Source organism: Sparus aurata, chromosome 11, assembly GCF_900880675.1.
Source record: "Sparus aurata chromosome 11, fSpaAur1.1, whole genome shotgun sequence".
Taxonomy (NCBI): Eukaryota; Metazoa; Chordata; class Actinopteri; order Spariformes; family Sparidae; genus Sparus; species Sparus aurata.
In genome coordinates this window covers 2,386,097-2,414,051 of record NC_044197.1, presented here as the reverse complement: position 1 = coordinate 2,414,051, position 27,955 = coordinate 2,386,097, and the positions used below count along the sequence as shown (strand labels likewise).

Sequence of the window (27,955 nt, the reverse complement as noted above, 5' to 3'; positions counted from 1 at the left end):
GCACTGAAGAATATATTTACATTCTTAGACATTTCCACTGCATAAGAACCTTATGGAACAGTAAAAAATTGTTCCAGGTATTAGTTAACTCTCAGGTGTTGCCAGAGAAGTTATAGATTGTAAAACACCTGGAAATGCATGATATTTTTTCTTTTCTCTGGCAGGTGACCTTGGTATAAGCTAGATAAAGCCCGTCAAGATGTTCATAATCAAAATCTAGTGTGTAGCGAGGCCAGAACTGTCCAACCCACAGTGGAGAAAACCTCACCAGGCGCTATCCCTTCTGTAGAAGCAACCCTAACCCAGAATAAATCTTGGCTAACTACATTTCTGCAAAACCGACGATAAATTAAAACTGACAGTTCCTTCTGGTTTGATTTACGAACAAAAATCATTTGGTTAGGATCAGGAAAAATATATGTTTTGGTCGCCACGATCACAGATAGAAGCGTTCCGACTTCCTGTGAAAAATAACTGGTTTTGGTCGCTTCAAATATGGCTGGAAACGTCCCCCAGGTGTCCTAAATCCTAAAAATACCCAGTGGTGTGACTTGAACTGGGGTCGCTCATTTGGCAGCCTTGTCAGAACATTGACTTGTTTTCGTCTGACACAACCTTTCATCTGTTTGCACTTTGTTAATTTTGCTTTAACCGGTCAATTTTTCACCTCTGCGATACGTAGAAACATTGTTGTTGTTATATTTTACAAAAAACCACTCAGGTTTAAAAAAAAATGCATGAAAGCAGGTTAAACACAATAAAACAATCCATCCAATGATGAATTTCAGTCTGGATCACAGTGGGGGAAAAGCAGTGATTCTATAAAATAAGTATTCATTATCTTTTGCATCTTTGTCAGTACAAAAGGTATATAAAGTAATCTGGTGGTGCTGTGATTTTAGAATTACTTCTAATTCATGGAACCTGTCTTCACTGATGCTGTTGACCTAGTTCTTTGCTTCTTTCGTCTCTGTGTTAACACTACCTCCTCATGAACTGCTGTTCCCTCACTGATGTGTCCATCTACCAGCATCCCTGTATTACAGAATCCTCCTACCTCCACTCTCTGACCTGTTCCGTCACTTCTTCTGACATCCATTATTACTTCTCCAGACCCATCAGATCTCCACTGTAACCCCACTCCCTGGTTCTCCTCAATCACACTGTTGCCTCTCCTCTTACTAAGGGTTAAAGTCCCAGCAGCGTTTCCCCCATGCATGATACTCCCTGCGTGTCCAGACTGCCCGTTGAGCAGAACCATACCCTGCAGGTTGTTTACAGGGGCTCCAGCCAGCAGCACGGTGCTCTGAAGCTGTGGTTGTACGACGTAGTGCATCGGCTGCATCACAGGGCTGGTGGTGTAGTAGACTGGCTTCTGCTGCTGTAGTAGAAGTATTGGTCCAGGAGAGGGCAGCATGGCTGTGGTAACAGGACTGACAGGAGGCGACTGAAGCCCGTTGACAATGTTGTTTGAAATCTGCCCATGCACACTGCTGGAAGCTGCTCCATTAAAACCAACGACTCGGGTGGATGACTGGCTGATGCTGACATTCTGATTGTGCGCCGAGCTCTTGCTATGGATGGTGGGTGGTTTAGTCTCCAATGAGGGCCCAGAAATGTGTTCAACTTCAGCCACATCTGAGATGACAACACTTTGACGGGACACAGGCGTTGGAGATCTCGGAGGAGAGCAGATGTCAGCCAGGGTCTTAAACTTTGGTCCAAGGTCATCGAGGAACTCTAGGTTGTTGTCAGACTCCAGGAGACTGCAGCAGCCCACTGAGCCAGCAGAGGAGCCCTGACCCTCAAACTCATACACAGCCGGCGAATCCCTCGCTGCCTGCAGTGCTGCTGCACAGCTCGCTTTCTGCACAGAGATCAACATGAACACAAATAAAATGAGGGGAGTGTCAGTCTCGTCTTTTCCTCTGATAGAAATCTGCACAATAAAACTGTCAATTACGCTGTGGGTTATCCGGTCCTATAAACTGTTTTTACTAGGTGCCAAGCACATAGCCAAGACTGTGTTCACACCACAGTCATTGAATTCATCAGCGTCTTCTGAGGAACTACTGGAGGCGTTGTTTAGATGCCATGACTAAACAGGGACAGCGGCCTCTCAAGAGGTTCGCGTGACTGCCATAGCATTAGATGTGTCATGTGGACATTTTGACACAACTGAAAGAAACAAAGAACAGCACTGATGGCATTTTCTCAGACTCACCTCAGAAATAGTTTGAACATTACCTGGTTGTCTTTTCACCAGAGTAATTGTTCTTTTTGTGAACTTTTTGTAAAGTTATGGTTACGGACTTCATCTACACGTCTCAAAACTCGGACTTTTAGGGTAATTTCTTTGCCAGAAAAGACACAAAACAAAGTTGAAGACATATGATTGCTTGCCTTTCAAAAATGTCTATAGAGATCAACATGATATCGTTATTGTGGCTTTCTTTGGCCACGATCATCAAATAGTGAAAATCTGATATTGTAACAGCCCTCGGCTGAGCACGTGATAGTTATCAGTTTTATTTTGTTCAGAGGCAACTTGCAAGTTGCAAGTTGCAAGTTGCAAGTTGCGTACGCTCTTCTGTTACTTCGGTTTTCTTTTTTTAAGACTTGGGTCTTATTTATCAGTCAGGACACCACTGTTATCAGACTTGGAAACATGACAATGTCTTCTTCTGAGGAGAAAATGAAGGTGAACAGTGAACAATAACACTTAACAAGTCTCTCAGTCTCTCACCTGTGAATAGTATTCATCCAGAAATCCATCAGGCAGGGCCATGTCCTCCAGGCCTCCGTACTGTGTTAGTTGTCTCTCCATTGAGTACTGATTAAGAGCCCAGCTCTCCCTGGATTCTGCAAGGCCGCTCTGCTGGATCCCGTAGTCATCCACAAACCTGGACTTGGCAGCACCCATGTTAGAAGTCATGAAAGAAGCTACATTGTTGACCTGTGCAGCGTTTATGGCAGCAGGTGTCATCTGGACTGGAGACCTGAGCAGAGGGACGTCCTGAAGGACACAAGAAAGGACACATGTCCTGTCACCGCTAATAAAAAGACATCTGCATATTATCAAGGCATAAAAGATAATGTGCAAAGAGAAATGTTTTGTTTTATTTTGTTTCTTTTAAGTTCAGTTTTGTATTTGTGAGATGGCTGTGGCATCAGGTAACAATTTCATTGCTATGAATTATTTACAGTTCTTTTAAATCAAAACCCTTTCACCCCAAAAATGAACATTCAGTCATTATCTAAGTAACCAGATGTTGTTGGAAAGCCCCACAAAACATTTCTGAAGTTTAACAGCAAAACAGCACTGCAGCATTCTCCTAAAAAAAAAATACCTACAAGCCCTGAGATCCCAAACTGAATCCCAAGTGTCAGATTTGTCAGATTCTCAAGTGTACCTGATACCTGAATGTATCACAAGCGACAAGCGCAACATGTCTATACAGGCCGAAGAAGACGGGAGAATTTCATGAAATTTCATCAACCTGCTTTCGGAAGGCCCTGAATGACATACGCCGAGTATCCAAGCTTCAAGAATTCTTTCAATTTTACGTCCCATGGCATTGTCTTGCAGGCGTAACATTTCTGCTCAGAGCCGCTCAGCACCAACGAGCAGGCTCTATATGCCTACTCTCAGTGCCTTACAAAACTTGTTTCAGGTCAAATTTAACAACTTTTTTTTCCTATGTTCCTTAGGCCTGGGGGTACCTGAAAATGTGGTGTACACACTAATTCCTTAGTTTTTCAATTTTTAAGAAAGATAAAATCACAGAAATTCAATTTCCGTTTTTCTTTTTTCTAATGATTTATAGCTTTTAAATTCTGGTACACTGCATGAAGACATAATTGGTAACATCAGCCTATAGCCATGGTTGTCCTGAATCTATAGAGGTGCAGCACTTCACTCTGCAGTGAAAAATGAGACCACAGTGAGTAAAAATGTGACAGAAGCAAAAAACGGCCAGAAACTGCTTGGGATTCTGAGGGTTAAAACCTTTCTTGCGTCTTATCATTATTATAGCTACTAAGCTACAATAAAATCTCCCCTGTAAAGTTTACAAGGGTGCATGAGCTCGCAGTTAACTGGTTTTAATGTTTTGTTCCCTGATGTCTTTCTACTTACTCCTACTTTTTAATGTATTTTAAATGCAATATTTTATTTTTTAATTTCTATGCCCCTGTTAAGCACTTTGAGTCGCCTTATGTCTGAATTGTGATATACACATAAACTTGCCTTGCACGTGCATCAAGGGTGTAAATAGCCTGTGCAACCACAACTCATCTTTAGCACTTTACAGCACTCCTAAAGACAGAACATGCAGTCAGCTTCACACTGTGTATTTTACCCTGTCCTCTCCTCGGCCCTCTGTGTGATAGTTAATCAAGTGATCTCTGGTGTCAAAAGGAAGCTCAGAGAAGGCTCCCGACACGCCTCCACACGAGCAGCTCATCAATAAGACTCCAACAACTGAAAAACACAAAATCGTACACTTCACACACAAATGTTCCAGAGAAATATGTTCTTACTGTCATTTTATACTAAATGCAACAACAGTAACTAACTAAATTCACACTGGATTCATGTTCATTATTGTTGTCTGTACTGTGCATGTTGTGTATTTTTTATTGTATATTCTTTAATTACTATGATGTGTTTTTAATAATTGTTCCCACTACAGAGGAAATATTAAATAATCCTACTTACTGATATCCTAAGTACAGTATTTGTATCAGAAAGTTGTGCCTCAGTCTTAGATCATGCAAGTGTATTTAGGCACTTTGTTAACACAAGTCATACTCACTGAGCAGTGTCAGCAGTCCCACAATCAGCGCCCCGATGCCCAGTCCTGCAAATGTAGACGAGGATGTCCTCTGAGAGGCTGCAGAGGGCTTGCAGATCTCTCCTCCAACACAGGAGCACACATGTATCTCCAGGTTCTGAGGTTCTGGGCAGGCGAGACCTTGTCTGTCCTTGATGATTAAGGTAACCTTGTAGGGACCGGCCCACAGCCGACTCAAAGTCCTGAGGGCAGCGCTGGTATCTAAGAGCAAGCAGAAGAGTTCTTACTGATCCAGTGTAGCAAAGACAGGTGAATCTCTAGATGTCCATGTTTGTTGAGAGGGCAGCTGATTCTTAGACTTAATGCTCGAATAGGCTTCAACCCGAATGGCCTGAAATGTTTCTGCGTCACCAATGGTCACAACTATCACTATATAACAGTTACTAGTATAAACCACCAAGTTCTGAGTGGACGCAAGTATGACAGAGACTCACAAACAGTAATATTTGTCACATTTTCAACTTAAAAAAATAAACTTAACAAAATACCCCGTCAAGCACACTGATAAGGTTACTATTGGTCAGCCTAATGCTGCGTGACTGATGTGCTTTTTTGTTAATCAAACGAGGTGCTAACATGGAGAGAAATTACAAACCAGGTGCAGTAAAAGTTTAACTGCCTCCTGTGTTCTAACAGATTTCTTTTCATTTTGTCTCGTTTTTCAACAAAACCACGTTGACGACAACGATGATGGAACGATAGATCAATCTCACGTTTCAAATAAGTGCTAGCCTGAGTTCAGTGGATTATAAAAAAAGGACTGTACTAAACTAACGTTACAACAGGTGGAACAGAGACAAAATTTTTTTTTTTACACAAACAGGTAATGATACCTCACCATTTAAAGGTTCAACTCTCCACTCCCCTCGGCTTTCTTTTGTGACAATGCTGAAGTTTAAAGGGGCAGAGTTTGGGTCTCCATCCTCATCCACTGCTGTGACATTAACGACCTCAGTGTCTGTGCAGACGTGCTCCACTCTGTTGACCAGCGAGGGGCAGTTATCATTTGCATCGCCCACCTTCAACGCTATTGTTCCTGTGGCCATCTTATGAGTCGGATCTGTGGAAATAAGAAAGTACAAGCTTTGTAGAATCTGAGCGTTTTACAGTAGATTTTTTAATTGTTGAGTGCATACAGCCGCATGATGGGAGCTGATTTACAGTGTGATTAGCAGTGGTAGCAAAACATTCAGAAGACTAGAAGCCACACAGTTCAAGTCTACTGTCCATAATATGAGCTTACCTTGAGTCAAACCTATTATTTTAGCGTAGTAGGTTCCATTCACCACAAACGGGGACTCTCTGTCCGGGACCTTTTGAAGTCTTATTTCTGCTGTCTCTGGGTCGATCAGCAGCCAGTTGTCAGGATCATAGCCTTTAGCATATCTGTGGGAACAGCATGTAGCAAAATGTACTTTTTAATATTACAGTAAAAGCAGTCACGTATTTTGATCTACTAGTTACTGCTTTGATAATTTCCTAAAGATTAATTCCTTAATAAATTGACTGTCTTGTCTGTTGATCGGTCCACCACTATGCTCCAGGCTGGAATATTTCAACAACCATCAAACGGTTTGGCAACAATTTTTTTTCCCCATCAGTGTTGCTGCAAGACATTGTTAAAAGTCTGGGTGTTTAGCACCCAGTGATTTTGTAGCATCTATGAAATCGCTTTAGTTTCACTGCTGGGTCCCTCTTTTTACCTTCAGATGTCTGCATTATTTTCATCATGTGTCAAGAGGTGTGTTAAGTTACTGCCGATGGAAACAAAACATTTTCAGATTTTGCTGCTTCATAATAAATGCTTTATGATAACTACATATCCGAACATGAAAACTGTTCATCACCAAATTAGTGGAGCTTTTTTAGTGGGTGTTTCAATAACACTGCAGGGAGGAAGAGTTTTTTACAGTCTGTTTGTGCTGTCTGGGCTGACGTGCTAAGTCAAACCGAGTGAAGCTGAATGAGCACTTGTATATGGAAATGCCTCACCAGCCTCAGTGTTTTTCTGAATCAGTTGGTCACTGCAGTTTTTAAAAACATTCCTCAAACAGGTGATTTAGTTAATTTGTTGGGGACCATTTTGCCTGATGTTACGGTAGCATTACATTCAAATTACAAGCTGAATTAATGTATGGAAGCATTTTTGCAATTGACATTTCATCTCACCGAACATTTTCTGCAGGCTTTCCAGTGTCAGTGTCAGTGGCTCCGTAGACACCGATCACCTTGTTTAATGGATTTTCCTTTGGATCCTCCGAAACAGCGACAGGCTTCGTTGCAGGTTTGAAGGCGACGCCCTCGGGCTCGTTCAGCACTGCAATGTTCACCGCGTAAACTTTGCCTCTGGTTGGCTTTTTTGTCACAGGCTTTCCAGCCCCAGCTCCAGGTCCAGCACCAGGTCCAGCTCCACCCCCTGCACCACCTCCACCTGCACCTGCAGCTCCACCGCCTGCTCCTCCTCCCCCACCCCCTCCACCTGCTCCTCCACCTCCACCACCTGCTCCTCCACCTCCTCCATCTCCATCTCCGTCTCCATCTCCGTCTCCACCTCCTCCCCCTCCACCTCCTCCTCCTCCACCACCTCCGCCATCACCACCTCCATCCCCCACAAACGGAGCAGCATTGGACACTACCACTCCCAGCTTGATATCAGGATTATTCTCAAAATCAACAGGCTGGAAGGAAAAAAATAGAAATATGTCTCATTAGTTTACCGTCACAGGTCAATGTTAGACATGTCCTTCAGAAAACTGACATCTTATTTAGTAATTAGGCATAAACAGACAAATAAATATAAATATACTCTAGCCGCAAATTGTAAGGGAGTCTGGGGATATTGCGATTACAAGGTCTACGCTTAGTCTGCTGCTATCAGTGGAGGATTAAGGTTAAGGTTAAGCCCAAAAACACAATTTACATTACAGAGAAAGCACATGGAAATCAGATGGTGTGTGATCCATTCTGTCTGTTTTTGCGGCTTCTCCTTGTTTTGTGGAGGACGTTAGTTGCGTAGACGGTCCGCTAATGTGGCCCGGGACACACTGCTGCGATTCACGTGTCCTTGGCGTGTCCTGAAAGCATTTGTGTCCGTGCTTTGAGCTGTAGGTTTGTCTTCAGATCTTTTTTTAAATATATATTTGACTTGAGAGATGCAGGAAATCTCTACCATGACATAACCCTCCAAAACATTTGGTTGGTTTATGCATAATAACTCTATTTAAAGTGACATTAGTTTTAAACAAGAGACGGTGTTCTAGTGTTCTGAAGGGGTTCATCTTCCCCATCCAGCCCCATCAGTTACACACAGTCTAGCAGTATAGGCAGCCTTACCTTTTCAAGCATCAGAATACCTTCGTTGGTATTAGGATCTGTCTTTATGCTGAAGATCCCGTCTTCATTTCCAGACACAATATCAAAAACAGCATTCGAGTTGGCGGTTTTCTTTTCATCGGGATCCTGCACTTTGAACCTCATCACCTCCACTTTTGCTGTGTTCTCCATAATGCTGGCTGAATACTTCAGGGACAAATTAGAGGTAAGAAATAATTAATTTTAACCATCATCACTTTGAATAGCCTTACAACTCAACATCTGCAGACATTTAGAACAAAGACTGGAAACAGGGGCAACATGCAAGTATAGCACTGCAACTTGCCTAAAGCCATCTCACATACAGAAAGTCAACCAACTACACAAATTAGAAATTATGAGTTATTTTAACCCAGGGGTGTCACCACATTGTGATATTCATGATAACCATGATATTAAAAAGTACAGTTTGTATTATTTCGAGCATTTAGCAGCCACTTTCTTCAGTGGTCATGCTTACAGTGGGAAGTTTGAATGCTGGGATAACGTTATGCTGCTGTGTTGCAGGTTGCCGGTCGAACAAACGTAGGGAATCTCTACGTTTGGGAAATATTGTTGTCATCTCATCACTTAGTGGTTGAGTAGAAATTGAAAAGTTAATGGACAGTGAAAATCTGGAGGAAAATAATTTGAGGTAAAACTACATATTTGACAAAGCCATTGGCTAACATTTAGCCACTTCCTAGCTAGCTTTACTATTTGATTACATCCGTGTGTTTCACTTTCAGGCTTAAAGAAATGTGTCCAGAACATGGGTTTATATCAACAAATTATGCCTTTCCTATCGTATCATGTAGCGCTATCAAACTGTGATGGTAGCTAGGAAGTGGCTAAATCCTAAGATTAGCTGTTGTCTAGCAGAGGCTAATGGGTCGTCAAACATGATACCTTTATAAAAACGGCCCATTGTCCCTCTGGATTTTTACTTTAGTTGCTTCAGTTGCTGATCAATCTGGGAGCAGTGTAGATTCACTAGATTTATAACAGGTTTTTTTTTGCAGGTTTGAACAAGTCAAGACTTTTTAAGACCTTTCTGAACTAAATTTAAGACCCACACCAAGTAGGAAGAAGTAAGGAAAGGTGCAGTCCCAGAAAAAATAACCAACTTTTTACATCCAAACTTGTTGCCAAAATGTTTAGCAACGGTGTTCAAAATCCAAAGCACCTCCGCTTTCAACGTCTGAGTTGAGACAAACATGTTTTGAATGTCGCTTGAATGCGAGACGGCGCAGATTTCGGGTTGAGCAGAACTGGATAAACTTGGACCGGGAACTGGTGACAAAGACGTACAGAAGTGTGTGATAGTGTGACGTCGCTGGAGACTTTTGAAGCTAACAAGTGTTTTTCCGATTTTGTGTGTGACACCAGCGCTTTCATATTTAAGACCTAACTAAATGTAATTTAAGACCTATGTGCTAAATATGGACGTATTTAAGACTTTTTAAGGCCCTGCAGAAACCCTGTTATAAGCTTTGTATCCTGAGCGTGATGTCAGAGGAAAATGGCTGCTGTGTGTATTTACAAATACAGTTACAGACTCTCTCTCACTCTTATTTTGAGGATCATTCATTTGCCAAAAAAAGACCCAAAACACACAGTAAATAAAAAGACAGATTTGACTGCTGGGAAATATTTTCAAATATCCTGATGATATCGTCAAACTTCTTAGTGACAATAATTGTGTGGTGAAAATCTGATATCTTGACAGCTCTAGTTAAAAGTTGCCTTTTATAAACGCATTATTTGCTCAACAAGCAACTTATTATCATGTAAAGTAACTTACACATAAATGTAATGGAATAAAAAGTATGTTCTCTCAAATGTAATGAAAAAAAGAAACTTTTAATAGAGAAAGTGAAGTAAAGAACCTCAAACTTGTACTTAAGGACTATACTGTTAATGGGAGTTGGTAGGTGGTTTTTAATATAAACAGTATTATCTGGGGGCATTTGTGAAAAGCAGATCTGTAAAATATCTAAGTGTAAGTAAAAATGAGAGTGAATGATAAGTGTTGAAACTTCATTTTAAAATGAAAAAGGTAGTAGTGTGGATGTAGCTACAGTCTGTAGACAGGGCATAGAAAATTAGGAAGGGAGCATTTACAGACTATTTCTTTTACACTATGTAATATCAGAACATCTGTTCTGGAAACAAGGTCAAAGTTGATACCTCATCTTTATCCAGGGTGGGTTTGTGATCATTGATGTCCAACACTTTGACAAGAACAGTCCCGGTGGCTGTGAGTCCTTTAGGATCTCCATCCAAATCAGTTCCTTTAATTGTTAACAAGTAGGAGCTTTGTTTCTGTGGCCAACAGAGAACAACACAGGTTTATCTTTTGATGAGAGATGAGTTCAACAATCCTGTTTTACCATTTACAAACATATTGAAGTTGCTGTGAGGCATATGATATGTGGATCCATTATCTGCCTGACCTCTCTGTCTAGGGTGTTTTCTCTGAGGTAGATGCGTCCGGTCTGCCTGTCTATGCCGAAGTGCCTTGTGCCATCAGAGGGCTCCTGCTTCATGATGCTGTAGGAGATTTTTGTATGGGTAGTGTTGGGCTTGTCAGCATCAGTAGCTGTAACCACAGTAACCAGAGTCCCTGGAAAACACAAAGGGAAGAAAGCACTCAGAAGCTTTTCCATTACTAGATAAAACTGCTGTAATGATCTGCTCTCTTGCCACTAGGACTGTCCCTGAATCAAGTCTTTCAGGGTCAGCTCCAAGTAAATTAATGAATTAATGTTTTGGGGTTCCCAGAATAGAACTCATCTACTTTTAGTATGGACCTGGGTAAAGGGACAGATCCAGGGATTTTCTCTCTCTCTTTTTTTAACTTTTCTTGGACACCGCATTGTCTTTTCTACACTTTGTTTTAGAAATCAGGGTGGGTATTTCAGTGTCTGGTATCTATGAGTGAGAATAATCTGATGCAGATCCAACTCAAAATCCAGATAATTTCAATCTTTTAAGTGTTATTGGCAGACAACATTTCTTTACCTGCTGGACTGGATTCTTTGACTGTAGCTGGAGGTATGCGGCCGAAAACAGGCGGGTTGTCATTGTCATCCACCACTTCAAAGGTCAGTTCTATGGCAGATTCGGCAATGGTTCCGTCACTAAATTTTGCTTCTCCGATCAGCTGTTGAACAGAAGTAAAAACACACATGTATCAAGTGGTGATTCAGTGGATTTCTACGGCTCCATGTCGGGGCAGAGCGCTGGTAAAGAAAGTATTCAGATTTATACTTCAGTGCAGAAAGTTTAGCATGTTTTATTATTGTCACTACTATTGCACTAAAAGTCATACTTGAGTAAGTTAAGGATATTATCTTCAAATATAATTTTGGTCACAGTCATCCATACAAATATTACTTGAGTTAAAACCTTTAACCATCTGATATTAAATAAGTGTCAGATGCTACGTAAGTAAGTCAGTAGTTTTCCTATAATATGCAGTTAAAGGTGCAGCGTGTAAGAAATGGCCACCTGTTTATCTTATACTCCCAACAGCATATCACCAGAGTTAGCAGAGAAGCTAACTCTGAGGGACTGAGGGAGGAGAGACTAAGAGACTGAGGGACAGGGAGGAGAGGTCTGCCCAACTAAAACTATAGATATGCCGGACTGTTCTTGAAAAACCATGTGCAATAATAACAGAACCATAGCAGATACTGTGTACCTGTGTACAGTTTTACGTATGTGTGTCTGTGTGTGTATATATATGTATGTACATATATATTTATATTCTTACAGTGTTATTTTATATTTATTTACTTATATGTATATTTACATGTATATTTTAAATGTATGTATTCTGCTATATATATATATATATATATATATATATATATATATATATATATATACATATATATATATATATATATATATATATATATTTATATTTATATATCAATGTATAATATATTGCATTTGGATTTCTATATTTATATGGGTGTAAGGTACCTTGGTATCAATTCTTTCTTGATCCTCTATATGTAACAGCGCTGTGTGTGACATGGAGCTTCAATTTCCTTGAGGGACCCTCCCAAAAGGATGAATAAAGTTGTCTAAGTCTAACTGCTGCTAACTGTTTACTGTTTATGACTGTAGCTGCTGCTTATTTTTTAGCTCAGTTAGCTGTGCAGCTAGCGGGAGTGTTGGAGTGTACAGAATGAAGCGCATGACCTTTGGATTTCTGCAACACAGTACAGAGATAACATCATCATTGTCATATAATCACAATGTGATATAAAATTAAATAATTTGTTGAGTGTTTAAAACAAACATTCTTAAATATTGCACCTTTAAGTCTATAAAGTACAAGTAAAAGTAAGTTATACATATGTGCCAGGCCAATGATGAGATCTGATATTTATAATTGGGCATCTTGTTATTGTTTTTTCATTGCCAATAAAATATAGTTAATCAAAAATCCACTACTACAACTCTGATGCAGCATGTGATCTACAAAGTAACTAGTAATTACAGCTTTTAGTTGTTAGGTATAGTGAGTAAAAATTACAATATTTGTCTCCAAAATGTAGTGGGGTGGAAGTATAAAATAAAATCAATGTACTTAGTTACACTCCATAACTAAAGCTCACTATATATTTTGAAGTGATGTTGTCTTCCTCTTAAATGTGTTGCACTGCCATCAACAAGTCTTACTGATTTGCTGCCATCATAGCTGCAGGACTAGAGTTTCTTCAACGACACTCGGAACAGCATTGCAGCAATAATAACATCACTTAAATTCAAAAGAAATGATTAATTCTAGTTGATAATTGATTAGTAAGTTCTTGTGTAATAAGCTGTGTGTTTAGTTTTGTTCTCACTTTGTAAAAAGGTATCTCCTCTCGGTCCAGTTTTCCCCTGACGAATACTAATCCAGTGGTCTCCCCCACAATGAACCTGTTGATAGGTGGCAAACTGGCCCCGACACCCATCAGACGGTAGTGTAGGATCTTCCCTTGAGCCCTGTCGGACCTGATCTGAGAATAATAACAACAATCATAACAACAGTTTAAAAAAAAAACATTACAATTTATTATGAAATATATGGTCTGTCATCCAGCACTACGAATATTAAGATAAAACATCTAAATCAAAATGAAATACATTTAATTCATAGAGCCAAAGATCACGATCACATTTCCTCAGCAGGCTGTACATTGAACCTCATCCTCTTTTATTAGACCCTTGATTTCAGTAAGGAAAAGGATTAAATGAAGGCTCTATCACTGTACAAGATGCTAAACAGACACCGAAATTTTAGGTAAAACAGACCTCAAGAGTTTTCTTTACCACAACGTGGAACTAACATGTTTGATGCCGCTGTGTGCTGGTCTCATTCATTACTGCTCTCTGGGTGACGGCATAGAAAATGTTCACAAACATGGCCGACTTCATGTTCTTTTCGCAAAGTTAATCATTCAGTGACTGAATAAAAGAAACAACTGCAACTCTGCACCCTGGCTGAAGTAAAATAAATATTATGTAAAGCCATGTAGTGTTCAGGTTCAGGTTCCTCTAAAACATCTGTGCGCTGTGCAGTTGCTAGGGGAATCAGTCTAATGTGAGAGAGCTGCTCATCAAAAGGGTTGGACTGGAACAGATCCAAATCAAGGCTAAGGTCATACACTTAAATTTGCATACTGAAGATCCAGGAGTCAAGACTGAACATGACTACGTTGAAGCGTGACAACTTTCATTGCTCCTGGCAGCCGCTTTTGACATTGGCTGAAGGGTTTCCAACTTTCCCATGTCTCAGGGCTCTGTATTCATTAGTTTGAAATAAATGGATCAAACGCACGAAGAGGTTGATCATTTATTATACATTTATCACCTATGCCATCTTTCTCAGGGGCTATAAGTCTCCTGCGGAATATGAACAGAGCAGGTTAGAGCGGGCAATGTGCAGGTCAACTCCCCTCCCTCTATGAGCCCCACACCACAAAACAAACCCCAGCTCCTTTACAAGTGAAGAGAACCCAGGAGAACAGTGAATGCCAATTCTGACGGCGCTGTGGATCACAAAGAGAAGCTCCTGAAGCTCAGGGGTCAAAAAGACAACTAACATGGAGAGTTAACATCCCTGTTCAGATTTTTGCTAAACACCTTTCTTGGATCCCCTTGTTTCTCTGCATCTCTCTTCTGCCACTACTAAAGGCAGAATGCCCACATAATCATTTCAGGCCCGACTGGACATTAGTCCAGTGAAAAGCTGCCACAGGACAGAGAGTTTCCCCAATACAAAAAAAATCAATGACTCCTAATTTATTATTATTTTGATGGCATACGACTTCCATGCAAGGTCTGGGATGACCTTATTGATCCATCCTTTAAGTTATAGCCTAGTATCCTAGAAATCTAAATGAAACTGTTGCTGTTGAAAGACACACAAGAAAATAAAGAGATGACATATTACAGGGAACCTCTTACCTTGGAAACATGGGGTGTTCCACTGTAGTCAAAGTTCTCTTTAACCTTTACTGGTGGGGTGACCCAGTCCCTCTTGTGGCGTCTGAGCTGTGGGTCTCCGGCTGCACTGCCTCCAAACTGCAAAGAGAAGACGACAAGCATCTCACATTGAAAGTCTGAAGCTCCTTCACCTGTTCACACAGGTTGCAGTGTTCATTCATCAACATGAAAGTGCCGCAGTCTGTCTGCATTTGGGTCGTGCTTTTGTTTTTTTAACAAATTGAATTTATACAGCTGACACTGTGTAATGTGCAACCTGCAGGCTGCTTGGTTCGCATGAACAAAACAACACTGATAAAGTGTTGGGCTTGGCAGCCCAGTCGCCAGAATAGAAAAAATGTCAGATTACATTTCTGAAAAGCCACAGATATGATCATACTTGTCATACCACATTGATGTCTGTACAATATCATTATATATCCAATACAGGACAGTACATAAGCTGTCTTTCACATCAGGAGGTTAAGCATCTGGTTAAGAGAACAAGCGACCATGTCTTTGGAAACAAGACCAAAGGAAGTGAAATGGCTTTAAGGGGACTTGATCAATTTATACTGTTAAAAAAAAAAACTATGTATGACATAATTTCACATTTCGAAAGTACTTGAGCATGAAAAAAACCTGGCTAGTAATAAACGAATCAACGAAATGAAAGTGAATAAGTTGCAAACAATAAACTGACCCAGTACTAGGGCTGGGCGATTAATCGAATTTTGATCGCGATTTCGAGTTTGGCTTCTCACGATCATGAAAACACTGTAATCGAAGAAAAACGATTAACGTGCCGCCGCACATCGTGTATGCAAATTACTGCGCTGTAAAAGCACAGTGAACGCACCTGTGACGCCTGCAGCTTCAGCAGTGAGTGTGTGGATCAATTGTGGAACGAGCGATTGACAATATGGCAGAAAAGCAGACTGAGCCTTCAGTTGAAAAGAAAGGTAGGACAACTTCGGTCATTTGGAGACATTTTGGCTTCAAATCGTCGGACGTGGAGCAGAAGGAGATTGTTTGCAAAGTCTGTCACACCATCGTGTCTGCACCCCAGGGCAACACGACACATTTATTTAACCATAAAGTGGTCTATGACAAAGTATTGAAGGAGCAAAAGACCCAAAAAAGTGCAAGAGCGTCAACATCAGCTACAGCCACCACCACCGCAACACAGTCCTCCATTGGCGACACTCTTTACAATGCCGCTCCATTTCCCACCGGCTCCCGGCGACAGCGAGAGATAACGGAGGCTGTGACAATCATGCTAGCTGAGGACATGTGCCCTATCAGTACAGTTAGCAACCCAGGCTTCAAAACACTGGCCAAGATTTTGGACAAGCGGTACGTGTTGCCATCACGCAAACATACAAATATTATTATCATTTACTTTTTTACTTGTTACTAATCTATCTGGTTGTTTTTCTAAAAGTTATTTTTAAAGTTGAGTTTTGGTGGCTCAATAAATCCTTTTTTTGAAATCAGTGAATAATCGTGTTTATTAATCGTGATTTCAATATCAATCAAAATAATCGTGATTATTATTTTTAGCATAATCGCCCAGCCCTACCCAGTACATGAGTGAACACTGTTGGTAACAAATGATATAACTATACTGATCAAGTACTGCATGATGACCCACTTAAACTGGCATGTTAAAGAAAATCTGAATGATGTGCACATATTTGACACTAAACTCAAAGCATGTGCTTTCGAATCCTCACTTGAGGTTGAATTAAATCCCTCAATACAGTGTCTTCCCCCACTGTTAGTAATAGTCATAAAAATAGTTATAATAATAATAATAGTAAAAGTAGTAATAATAGTAAGCTCAGTGGCTAAAAAATGTTGTAGACAGATTCTGCAACATAAAAAAACAGCATTTTTGATTTATTAGATGGGAGAGACAGGAGTCGTGGGAAAAAGCCCAGAGACACAACAACAAATGAGAAACAAGCCCCAAGACTTAGAAACCCTTGGTGAATCTTCTTCCAAATGGCCTAGCAGCAACTTAGATGGGTAATGTTCAATTATAAGGTTACATAATTAACTATATTATATATCAATCTCACCTCGTCAGTTTACCTGCAGCGGTCACATGGAAAACTGGTGCAAGCATGGTCAGATGAGCTGTATGCTTGAGATGCACACCTTCTTCTCTTTACAGGATAAGTACCAGTTAAAGTCTGGGAGAGGGTGTATGTGTGTATGAGTGTAAGAATAGTTTGAACATCTGCCCTCAGGTGTTTTGTTTGTTTAAACAAATGATTACACCTTAGCTTTGTAGTAAGAGTGACGCTATGCCACAAACGACTTCGCAAGAACACTCAGACATTTTACAACCAACAATAGTTACCCAGCAAGTTTCCTTCAAAGGACTCGCGCCCAGTTCTCTGGAAAGCTGTGGGGCTGGCGTCGGAATGTAAGCAGCAGCAACAATTTTATGATTGTAATACAATTGGCGTCTTGGAAGATATAATTGCAGGTAGGACCTAGTAGTTTGATACAAATGATAAGCAGATGACTACCAATATGACCTGGGCATGGCCTTTTTACTGGGTCTACAACTTTTAACACACTACGCTCATCGAAGGCAGGATTGAAAAGTTATGATTCTCAGAAAAACATTTTCTATTAAATGCTTGAAGATGACTGGTGCAATAAAATACACACAATTAGAAAACTTGCATGTGGATGTTTATAGAAAAAGGTTACCACATGACGTTCACAGTTAATTTATAAAGCTCTCACATGTACGGACGCTGAAGTCGAATGGAGCATGGTCAGCGTCATTTGATATCTTTGAATCTTCGATGCTGCCCATGGCATGAAAATATGAAATTGTGTTTTCATTTGCAAATCAGCCCACTACGAAGCTTGCACTGCACTACACCTACGGTTACAAATGCTTTTATTTACGACATGAGAACAAGTCTGGACACCGTTTCGCTGATTTGTGCATTTATACCATACTTGGTATTATTAATGCCTCCCATGTAAAAGTACATCATTTCCGACCTTAGCGATTTTGATGGTCAAGTGGTGAGAAGTGGGAGCAGATGTGTGACCAATCTATGATGACTGAGCAGGTTTGGACTGCTAAGAGGACTCTGTGTGATATTTCATAACATAGAATGATTTGTTTCTACGTATTATATCTCCATATCCACATTTTAAATACTCATACATTAACTCTGTTCTGTTCAGAGCGCTGCGTCTGTGCTTCATTAGCTATTAAATCCAACCAGGCACTTTATAATGTTGAGAGGTTATGAACATTTATGAAAAAGTCATTAAAAGTGTTACAACTTCTACATTTCATTTGAAATATATACATATTTTCAATTTGAAGTGTTAGTAAATATGATTTTTAATCCTAAAAGTACAGTTTACCATGAGCCTGTACAATAAAGCTATTGTAAATTCTTCACTGAAACAAAAATTACATACTTTAAGCCTTTTAAAATATTCAAATGTCTGCTCAGTAGGGCTACTGTAAAAAGGAGATGTTAATGCATATTCCTAATACCAAAGACAAAGACAGAAGTTGTCCAGCACTAATTGGTGTCTCTCTTTTTAAATGCGACTGAGGGACATGTGAGTCAGTAATGGTACCACACCCCTCTGTCCTCACTTAGAGTCCCGTCACATGAAATGAGTGCATCCCTGCGGTCTGGCTGTGTCTGATCTTCTTTAAACGCCTTAATAATTAGAGGACAACAAAGATTTTGAGGTGACTGAAAGCACATCTGTCAGCATGTCATTCAGATTGTGGTTGGTTTCTTGAAATAATAAGTTGTACTGACATTATGCCCATAAACTTGTGATAGGTGGCATGCTGGGTGTGGTGCGATTCGTCTGTCTGCCATTGTCACATTCTGTCTGAAAAGCCTATTAGGTGAATTATCTTTTAATTGTTTTATGTCCAACCAACCTTCCTACTAACCGACTCTATGAGGTCAAATTTTGTTTCTTTTTCTTGTCAGCACATCATACGCATCATATACAGAGCTGTTTCATTTATCGGTCCTCAGACATACATTCAAGAATAAACTAAAGTAACATAAAATCCAACATTCTAAGTCCATTCAGACATATATAATATATGATAGTACTAGTAATAATAATAACTAAGAAATAACTAGGAAGCAGAAAAATTTGCAATTGTGAAAAATGTTGATTTTCTTCACAGAAAATCAAAAAAGTTGTGAAATAATTAAGCTACAACAATCAACACGCACTAAACAAGGTAAGTTCACTACAAGGTCGCTACGATTAGTCGTCCAGGACACCTTTCTCTCTTTCACCATGATTTATCTACTTTTTTGCACAGTAATTACGCAGTCATACTTGTACACACTTGATCGACAAACATTTGCAACATTCTTTCAGCATCTGAAATCATACAGCAAGTCCCAATCTGCAGACACGGTATAGAACAAGTCATTTTATCAGTGAACTTACTCGGGCAAAAGTGTTTTGATCGATTTTCAAACACATCTTCATTACGAGAAACATTAAAATAACACAACTAAAAAGAAGAAAAGAAAAGAGCAATGGTTATAATTCTGGTATTGCTTGTATCACAGGTGTCCATCTTTCAGTAAACCTGTTTGTTTTCAGCTGCAATCTAGCTGTGATTTTTTTCCATGATGTGCAGGGCTGTACAGTGCGACGTGCTACATCAAAACATGCCTGTGCTAAGAATTAATCTGCCCTGTAGCATGGGTGCTATGGGCAGATTTAGCCACAAAAAAAAAAAAAAAAAATCTTGTTCGGAATCTTGTTTAAAAACCGCAGAATCCCCGTATCTCTACGCACTAGCGTAACTGGGCAACAGCTGATCTGCGAGCGGCGGAATACAGCGCGAGGCTCAGCTGCTGGACGAGAGGTTTACTTTCGTTAAAAACGAAAATTACCTCTCCGTATCCTTCTGCATTAGCGCTCATGCGTAGGGATACGGGGGTTCTGCGGTTGAGAAAATGTAGTCCCAAAAGAAAGCACGGTCTGACGCCGATGTAAAGCGGTGTGAATTTGACCTAAAAATGAGTTGTTTGAAGTGTAATAAAGATGCTTCTTCTGTATCTGAAAACATTTCGAGTAATTATTCTATAATTGTATTACATTATGTATATATGAATTACACTTGATGTTACTGTGTAAGTGATGAGCTGCATTAATTGTCCTCTGTAGAGGTGACAGGCATTTTTAGGGTGTGCTACAACTCTCTGGTCCTGTGCTAAAAAACTGTCAGCCTCTGTAGCACTAGTGCTATGTGCTGAAAAAGTTAACGTACAGCCCTGATGATGTGGACTTTTTTTTACCCCGTCTCTTCACTGCACTGAGCTCGGTGCCTCTGGCTTCAGGGGGTGTATATGAATAGTGTAAGATCCCAAGTCAAGTGAGCATGATTAACTTTTAGGTAAAAAAGAAACTAGTAGGAAACAGCATACCAACCATCTCATATTTCAAGTTCAACAACAAACCTGTTTCCTCATTCAGTTACTGTCAGAGAGACCAAATGGAAGTCAGTCACCTGCAGGTGAACGAGGTGAATGTGTCTACATAAAAGTACGTCTTCATTTTTTTAATTCCAAACATGGCAGTAAGACATCATCTTAGCTGTCTGAAGTTATTTTATGTCTTTTTTTTATGTGAAGGATGTGTTGACTGTTCAAGGTTGATTTAATAAGGAAAAACATATGATGACATGTGCTTGTAAACAGCAAAAAGACGGGGTATTCAAGGTGGGACAGAGAGGGGGTGGAGGGAACAAAATGTACAGCACATACGTTAAGATGATTCCCGTGTGAATGGAAACAGCATGTAGAGACATTTGATGTGACCTTTAAGAATGTCAAGAGAAGTTATACATCTTCAAAAATGAAACCCTCAGGTTAACTCAGTGTTCTCAGGATCGAAACCAGGCCAGGTGAAGCAGCTTTTTATTTGTTTTTAAGAGTTAGAAAATGATCACTTATTGCGGCTTTTCAATCAATAAGATTCATGTAATGTAGTTTAAAAACATTTTCGAAACGTCTTACTTCTAAGATACTCTTACGCCTATATAAATTGTTTTTCCCCCAACATGCCTTTTGACTTATTTTCACATTTACGGCATTTATCAGACGCTTTTGTCCAAAGGGACTTACAGTTATCTCTACATTCATACACTGATGGCGGTGGCTGCCATTTAAGGTGCCGACCAGCACATCAAGAGCAGTTTGGGGGGGTGCAGTATCTTGCCCAAGGACACTACAACATGCAGACCACCAAGGGAATCAAACAAGCGACCTTCGGATAACTAGACACTGGCTCTTCACCTGAGCCAAAGCCACCCTCTATCGCTTCATTTCCGTGACTCCTTCCTATAATATGAGTAGACAGACAAACAAAGACAAGGTATGAACTCACCATAACAGACAGGTAAAGCAGTAAAATGATGGCTGTCATACGGTCCATGCCTCAGGTAGAAGCTGCACATTGGATACAGTACTACTCCTGTAGTAATGATAGCGGCTCCCGATGCCAACACGCCCTCAGAACATTGGACTTCTGCCCCACATCATCCTCTCCTCCTTCTCTTAAGCGTCTCTTTACTGCTCCTCCCACCTTTAAAACTCCTCCTGCCACACTTACAGCACTCCCATCACTGAGCACACTGGGGAAAGTCTAAATCCACTTCACGTTTGACTTTTTTTTTTTTTTACACTGCTTGTTTACAAGTAAGTAGCAGTAAGACAGAGGTCAGGATTTGTCCTTTTATTCCCACAAACATAAAACAGTTTTCAAGACTGCCATCTTCCGCCTGCCAAACTTCACAAAAATCACGCACATCCTGTCACAAAGACATATATACGTTATTGTTACTTCAAGGCTGGATTTCATCAGGCTCCCCAATGAGTCTCTAAAGACTCTCCAGCTGTTTCAGAATGCTGCTGCACATGTTCTGACAAGAACTAATGTTACAGAACATATTTCTCACATATTTCAGAGAGGCTAATATTATTAGCCTCTCTGCACTGGATCCCTGCAAGATTCAGAATAGAATTTTAAATCCTCCTCCTCACATACATATCACTTAATGGCCAGGAACCGATATATCTTAAAGACCTAATACTCCCCCTTTACCCCACTGCGCTCCCAGGATGCAGGGTTGCTTGTGGTTCATAGAGTCTCTAAAAGTAGAATGGGAGCAGACACCCTCTCTGCATTTAAGAGTCAGCTTAAAGCTTACTTCTTTGCTAAAGCTAATAGATAAACAGGGTTTTCCCTGCCATTATACGGCTTAGGCGCGGCGCCCAAGCATGGGTTCTCCCCAGACGGTGGAACAGCGGTGCTATCCCTAGGTCAGCGCCGCTATACTCCGCGCGTGACGGTGACGAGCGTCCATCCCTCCCCTGTTGACAGCTACGAGCTCCCGGCTGACGGAGGTGAGCGTCCGTCCGTCCCCCGGCTGACGGAGTTGATGACAGTCTGTCCGTGTCCCCGCCCCCCCCCGGACTGACGTTGACGAGCCTTCGCTTCGACTGTCTGCTCTCTCTTCCTGTTTGTTCACATTCATGTCTCATTAATAGATGGCACTGGAGCGCCTGTGCTCTTTCATATGTCAGGTTCCCATGGATCATCATCATCATCATCATCATCATCATATTTGAATTATTAAAGCTTTTATAATTGTAATCTTCCCCATCTCCCCTGATCTCTCACTCTTTTCTTCAAACTCCATTTTTTTATTTCTGCCACAAGAAATATGGGTTTCAGCAATATGGCCAAAATATAACATAAAAACAAAAAACAATTGCTGAAACAAGAAACCTGTTTTTTATTTGCATATCAGTATTGTATGATTTAATGCAGAGGAATGCAATGTATTAAATGAACGGAACAACTTGGCAACAAACATGACGCCCATGTTCTCAAGCAGGGCAGTAAACACTGTTAAAAATATGATGTTTGCCTGACTCATCGTATTAGAATCAGCATGATTCTAATACGGCTGGCAGTTATATCTGTGTCCTGATATAACTGCCAGCAAATGTCTGAACAGCCAGAGTAACTGAAAACACCTGAGTGGATCTGCCAGACTTTTTGGTCAGAGATGCAATTTGGGGAACGGCTGTGCCTGTGGCTGAGATGGACGTTGGATTTTTCTCTATATAACGTACAGAGGTAGATTGTAGCTAATGAAAAGTGCCCTCAACTTGCTTTCCTTTACGGTGGTCACTTAAAATACACTAGGTCCTCTCCAAAGTCACTTTTTGGAGAAAAAACAATTATTTGTTAAAAATGATTAATGATTACACAAATTAAAGCAAACTCCAAAAGCAGAATGGAAGCAGACACCCTCTCTACGTTTAAGGGTTGGCTTAAAGCTATACTTTTTGATAAAGCTTATAGACGAAGCTTAGCTATACTGCCTTAGGTATAGACTTTCAGGGGATTCCCACGATGCACTGAGCTGCTCTCTCTTCCTGTCTGTCTGTTCACATTCGTGTCTCATTAATGCATGGCACTGACTTGGCTTCTTCCCCAGAGTGTTTGTGCTCTCTCGTCTGCCAGGTTCCCACGGATCACTGTCGTTGTTGTCGTTAATAATAATAATAATAATAATACCAACAATAATAATATCATTACTACTATTCCTTTTAGTATTATTAATATATAGTATATTTTAGTAATTTAAGTTGCAATTGTAATCTTACCCATCTCCCCAGATCTCTCCCACTCTTTCTTCAAATTCCATTTATTTATTTCTGCCATAAGCAATATATGTTCCAGCAATATGGCCAAAAAATAACATAAAAACAAAAACAATTAGCAAACTTTGAGGGAGCTACAGTCCACTGCACCACTCCAACATTGCTGAAACAAGAAACCTGTTTTTTATTTGCATATCAGTAGCGTATGATTCAATGCAGAGGAATGCAATGCATTGAATGAACGGAACAACTTGGCAACAAACACGACGCCTCACGTTCTCAAGCAGGGAATGTCAACATTGTCGGTGTCGGCTGATGTTTGCCTGATACATCGTGTTAAGTTGGCATCATCTTAATAGTTTTAACCATTAAGGTCTTTAACTTCTCCTGGATTTCTGTGTCCTGATATAACTGCCAGCAAATGTCTGAACAGCCAGAGTACCTGAAAACTCCTGAGCGGACCTGCCAGACTTTTTGATCAGAGATGCAATTTGGGGAACGGCTGTGCCTGTGGTTGGGGTGGGTGTTGTCTTTAAATACCCTTTAAGCTGTGTACAAGCATCTCACTTCACAGATATTGCTGATGCTCAATAGATGGCTACCAATATTTTGGGCTGTTCAAAACGCTGCAAAGTCTCCAACAAAGAAGAAATACCTTTATGTTTAATGTTTGGCAAATCACCAAGTAGGTCCAAATTGTTTAAGAATGTGTTGTAGACAGCATTTCTCAAAGTTTATACAGTTTCTCCTGACACAAGCAGTATGGAGCTTTTATTAAGGGAGTCTGGTGACTTTCTCCACATACAACAAGTAGCCTATAGTAATAACTGTTAACTGTATTTGTAAAATTTGACATGTTAAGTTATGGTCTTTAATAACTTTGGATTGAATTGTTAAATAACTTAGAACAGTGCATTCAAACAGCTCCTGGCAGTTCAGACACACTACAGGATGCACTTTTAACACACAACAGTTAGTTAGTTGAAAAAGTGTCAACTAATGTATTGTATGTCATGCTGAACTTACAAGAAGGCACCAATGATTTAGAAATTGTTTGTCAATAATCCTCAAGTTTGTCCTCATGCAACAACTCTTAAAATCACGTGTTTTGGGGAGTCTGGAATACTGCAACTTCTGCTTCTACATACACAGCAGCCAACTTCTTACAACAATTGTGTAATGAAAATTAAAACAACAGTTACTTAATTTTCTTTTTTTTTTTTTTTGGCCTTTTATGGCTTTACTGTCACTTTTTCAAAAAGTCAAGTTCGAATGAATTTGAAATGACACGTAATTTATTCGAATGTATTCGAGTGCAGTCAGATGAGGTTGTACGCTCACCTGCTAATGTTAGCTTACAAGGTTGTAAGCTAGGTGAGTCCGCAGATTTGTTGTCATTGTCGAGTAAGACAGCTGCTTTGTACAAAATACTTCCATACACCACTTCTCAGATGCTTTGGTGTCGTGATTGTCCCGCTCAGGACAGCGTTGATCGCTAGTGTCCTCCATTTTTGTAACAAACAACATAGCATTACTAGCTGAATTGATAGTTCAAGGGTCAATAGGGCAAGCTGATAGTGAAGTTTTAGAGCGCTCTGTTGGATCACAAGGCGAACTACTTCAAACGGTCTGTTGCGCTTATTTGTTGCGTACATTTTGAATTCGAACAGGTCATTACATTCGAATAAGAACTTTTCCCCCCACTTTCGAAAGAATATTCAAATTTCGAATAAAAAGTGACAGCCCTAATAGGTTAGCTGAAGAGTTGACAGGAAACAGGATGAGAGAGAGGGGGATAGACACGCAGCAAAGGGCCCCAGGCCAGGAGTCGAACCCGGGTCCACTGCAGCGAGGACAAAGCCTCTGTATATGGAACGCCCGCTCTACCAACTGAGCTAAACGGCGCCCCAACAGTCACTTAAATTATGAAAAGGTGTGACAGCTTTGATTCCAGAGAGAGAGAGAGAGAGAGAGAGAGACACTTTCATAGTCATAGTCATTGTCACTGTCAGAGAGAACATGGTGTGTACTTCATCAGCTCAGCTCAGCTTCCATTGGCTCCCACGTAACTTGAACCCAGGTAAAAAGGAAAATGTGACTTCGGATAACGACAAAGGATGTGTTTACTTTATTAAAAAGGTGCAGGTCTCGCAACATGTCTTGACAGAAAATAATTTACTTGAGACATGATGACTCATTTGACTTTTCTGTGTTCATTTTATGTTCATGTTATAATAAACTGCTTGCAACTGATGGGGAGGCACCAGTTATTGATTGAAATACAGAAATATAAACAGCTTTTTTTTGTTATTCTTTGTTTGGTTACATTTTTAGAAAATATGGTACAAATTAATCTTTTTGTCATACTTTATGAATAGGTAAGATAAATTGGCCGCTAATATTATTACTGGTTATTAGACCAATACATTGTGTTTTTGGTGGAGATGAGTCACCTTAACTATACTAACCTGTAACCAACTTGACCAAGAAAAAGTGACTTGACTTGCTTTTTGAGACTTAGACCGCAAGACTTGAGTCACATGTCAGTCTGGCGGTGTGGATTGTGGATTACCTCTCTAAAGCCACTTTATGGAAAAACAAAATTATTTGTATGAATTGATTATAAGCTAATGAATACAAAATTATGAATATCATATTCCATTCCTGCCAGATAGATCCTCCTCATCCCCCTAAATCCTACACGCTGGACCTTCGATATTTATCCTAAACCATTATTTTTAACGATTGTCAACCACAGAGCTTTCATCGCCTCAAGACAAAGACAGAATCATAGGGCCCTAAAATCACATCCCTCTGCTTCGTATGCCCACATTCCACTCTTACCTATCCCTGTCACGTACACATCCCTGACAAAACAAGGTCATAAATAACCTCAACTGCTAGGCGGTGACACCTATGCCAGTGCCATTTTAAGTGTCTGGGAGTCATGTTATGCAGGCTATTGGAGTGTTAACTAGGGATGTCCCGATCCGATCCTATAGATCAGATCGGGACATCCCTAGTGTTGACCAGTGAAGTAACAACTCCTTTTTCTTTGGAACGGAAGTTGTATCTTATATATTCCCAAAGTCAAACGTGCTCAGAGCCCTCAAGCTATCAGGGACTGTTGGGAGCAATGCTTAGTCTTTGGCAGTCAATGAGAGTAACTTGTGTGTGTATGTGTGTGTATGTGCGGGGGCGTCAGTCTAATTGTGCTTTTGATTTGTGCCGCTCAATGCTCCAACCTGCCTCCGCTGTCTCAACAGAAATTCCAGAGCCTTCGCATTTGCAGCATCAAATATGCAAATTTGTTCAGCGCTCTTTGCACTCTCCTTGAAGTGTCACATTTGGAGCCATCTCCTTCTCCTTCGCCATCTTTGTCCAGGATCCTGTGGCCCACCCATCTAGTTCCTCTGAAAACTCATTCAATTTGTTCACATGGCCTGTGTACAAACACTTGCTTCCCTGTTTGCCTCAGCAGGGGGTACACATCCCTTCTGTCCCTTTGGCTCTGCAGCCTGTAGTCAAAACAAGCTGCTAGTAGAGGAAGAGGGTTCCTTGTTGGAGAATAGTCTGTGCCTTCTGGCTATCAGAGAGAGCACTGACAGATTAGGATACACTGGTTGTCCTTACCCCTCCTCTTCAGTCTTTCTGGAATTTGTTAGCTGCAGGGTGGTATCCGCATCATATGACATCATGTGGAAAAGGTGTCCGAGGAGCTGCAGGTACAGATACACCGCAAGAGGAGGGAGAGCCCTAATTCTGCTCCTACACTCTTGTTCCTCCTCCTTCCTCTTACTCAAACTTTATTTTTCTGATTATTGTATCAGAATGAACCCCACTACTTATTGTGAAAAACTTGTCAGTCCATTTTTTCGTCCCTTATTTCTTTCCCTTTCCCTTTTCTTCTAACCTGCTCTGTACCATCTTAAATAGAGGTCGAACAATAGTGGATTTTTAAAGGCCGATATAATAACGATAGTTTGGAGCAGGAAAAAGCCGACTGCCGATTTGTCACAGCCAGCAGCTGAAGTTTACAAGAAATTGCCAAATGTTAAGATTCATGGCAAACTAAGATGAACAGACTACACACAGACAGCTTTCATTTTAGCATGTTCTTAACAAGCTGTTAATTGTTATCTTAACAAGCACTGTGGTCGTGTAAAACGTGCCGGTGGAAATGTCGCTGTTTATGCTGAAATATGATGCACGTTTATGCTTTCTGAGCAAGTGGTACTTATTGCCTCCGCCAAGGAGGTTATGTTTGTTGACTTTGAACTCGTGAAGGTTTTATTGCACTTACAATAACGCGTGTCGCCGTCTCCACCTGGGTCACTTCTCTCCTCTCTCTGATGCCGCTGCGTCTCTCACACGTCTCTCTCTCTCTCTCTCTCTCTCTCTCTCCCATGCTCTCTGTGTGTGAAGAGCAGCCCCGCCCCCCAGTGATCAGAGAGACAGAGAGCAGGGCAGGGAAGAAGCAGTTTATGGCGCTGTGGAAAAAAACTGCAGCCATCGGCCACTATCGGAGCCAAGTTCCGCAGATTC

At 40.6% G+C, this 27,955-nt stretch overlaps 1 protein-coding gene across 1 annotated transcript; it reads right to left on the bottom strand.

The window, feature by feature from the left end:
- Positions 1-156: 156 nt before the first annotated feature.
- LOC115591512 (desmoglein-3-like) lies at positions 157-27,955 on the bottom strand. Its single transcript, XM_030433577.1, has 15 exons — positions 27,714-27,955; positions 14,679-14,795; positions 13,073-13,228; positions 11,232-11,373; positions 10,664-10,833; positions 10,398-10,532; positions 8,190-8,375; positions 7,442-7,534; positions 7,026-7,303; positions 6,100-6,242; positions 5,695-5,916; positions 4,818-5,057; positions 4,362-4,483; positions 2,747-3,016; positions 157-1,867 (listed from the first exon to the last, which is right to left on the bottom strand). Exons 1-15 carry the CDS (start codon positions 27,921-27,923, stop codon positions 911-913), a joined length of 3,441 nt encoding a protein of 1,146 aa, XP_030289437.1. The 5' UTR covers positions 27,924-27,955; the 3' UTR covers positions 157-910.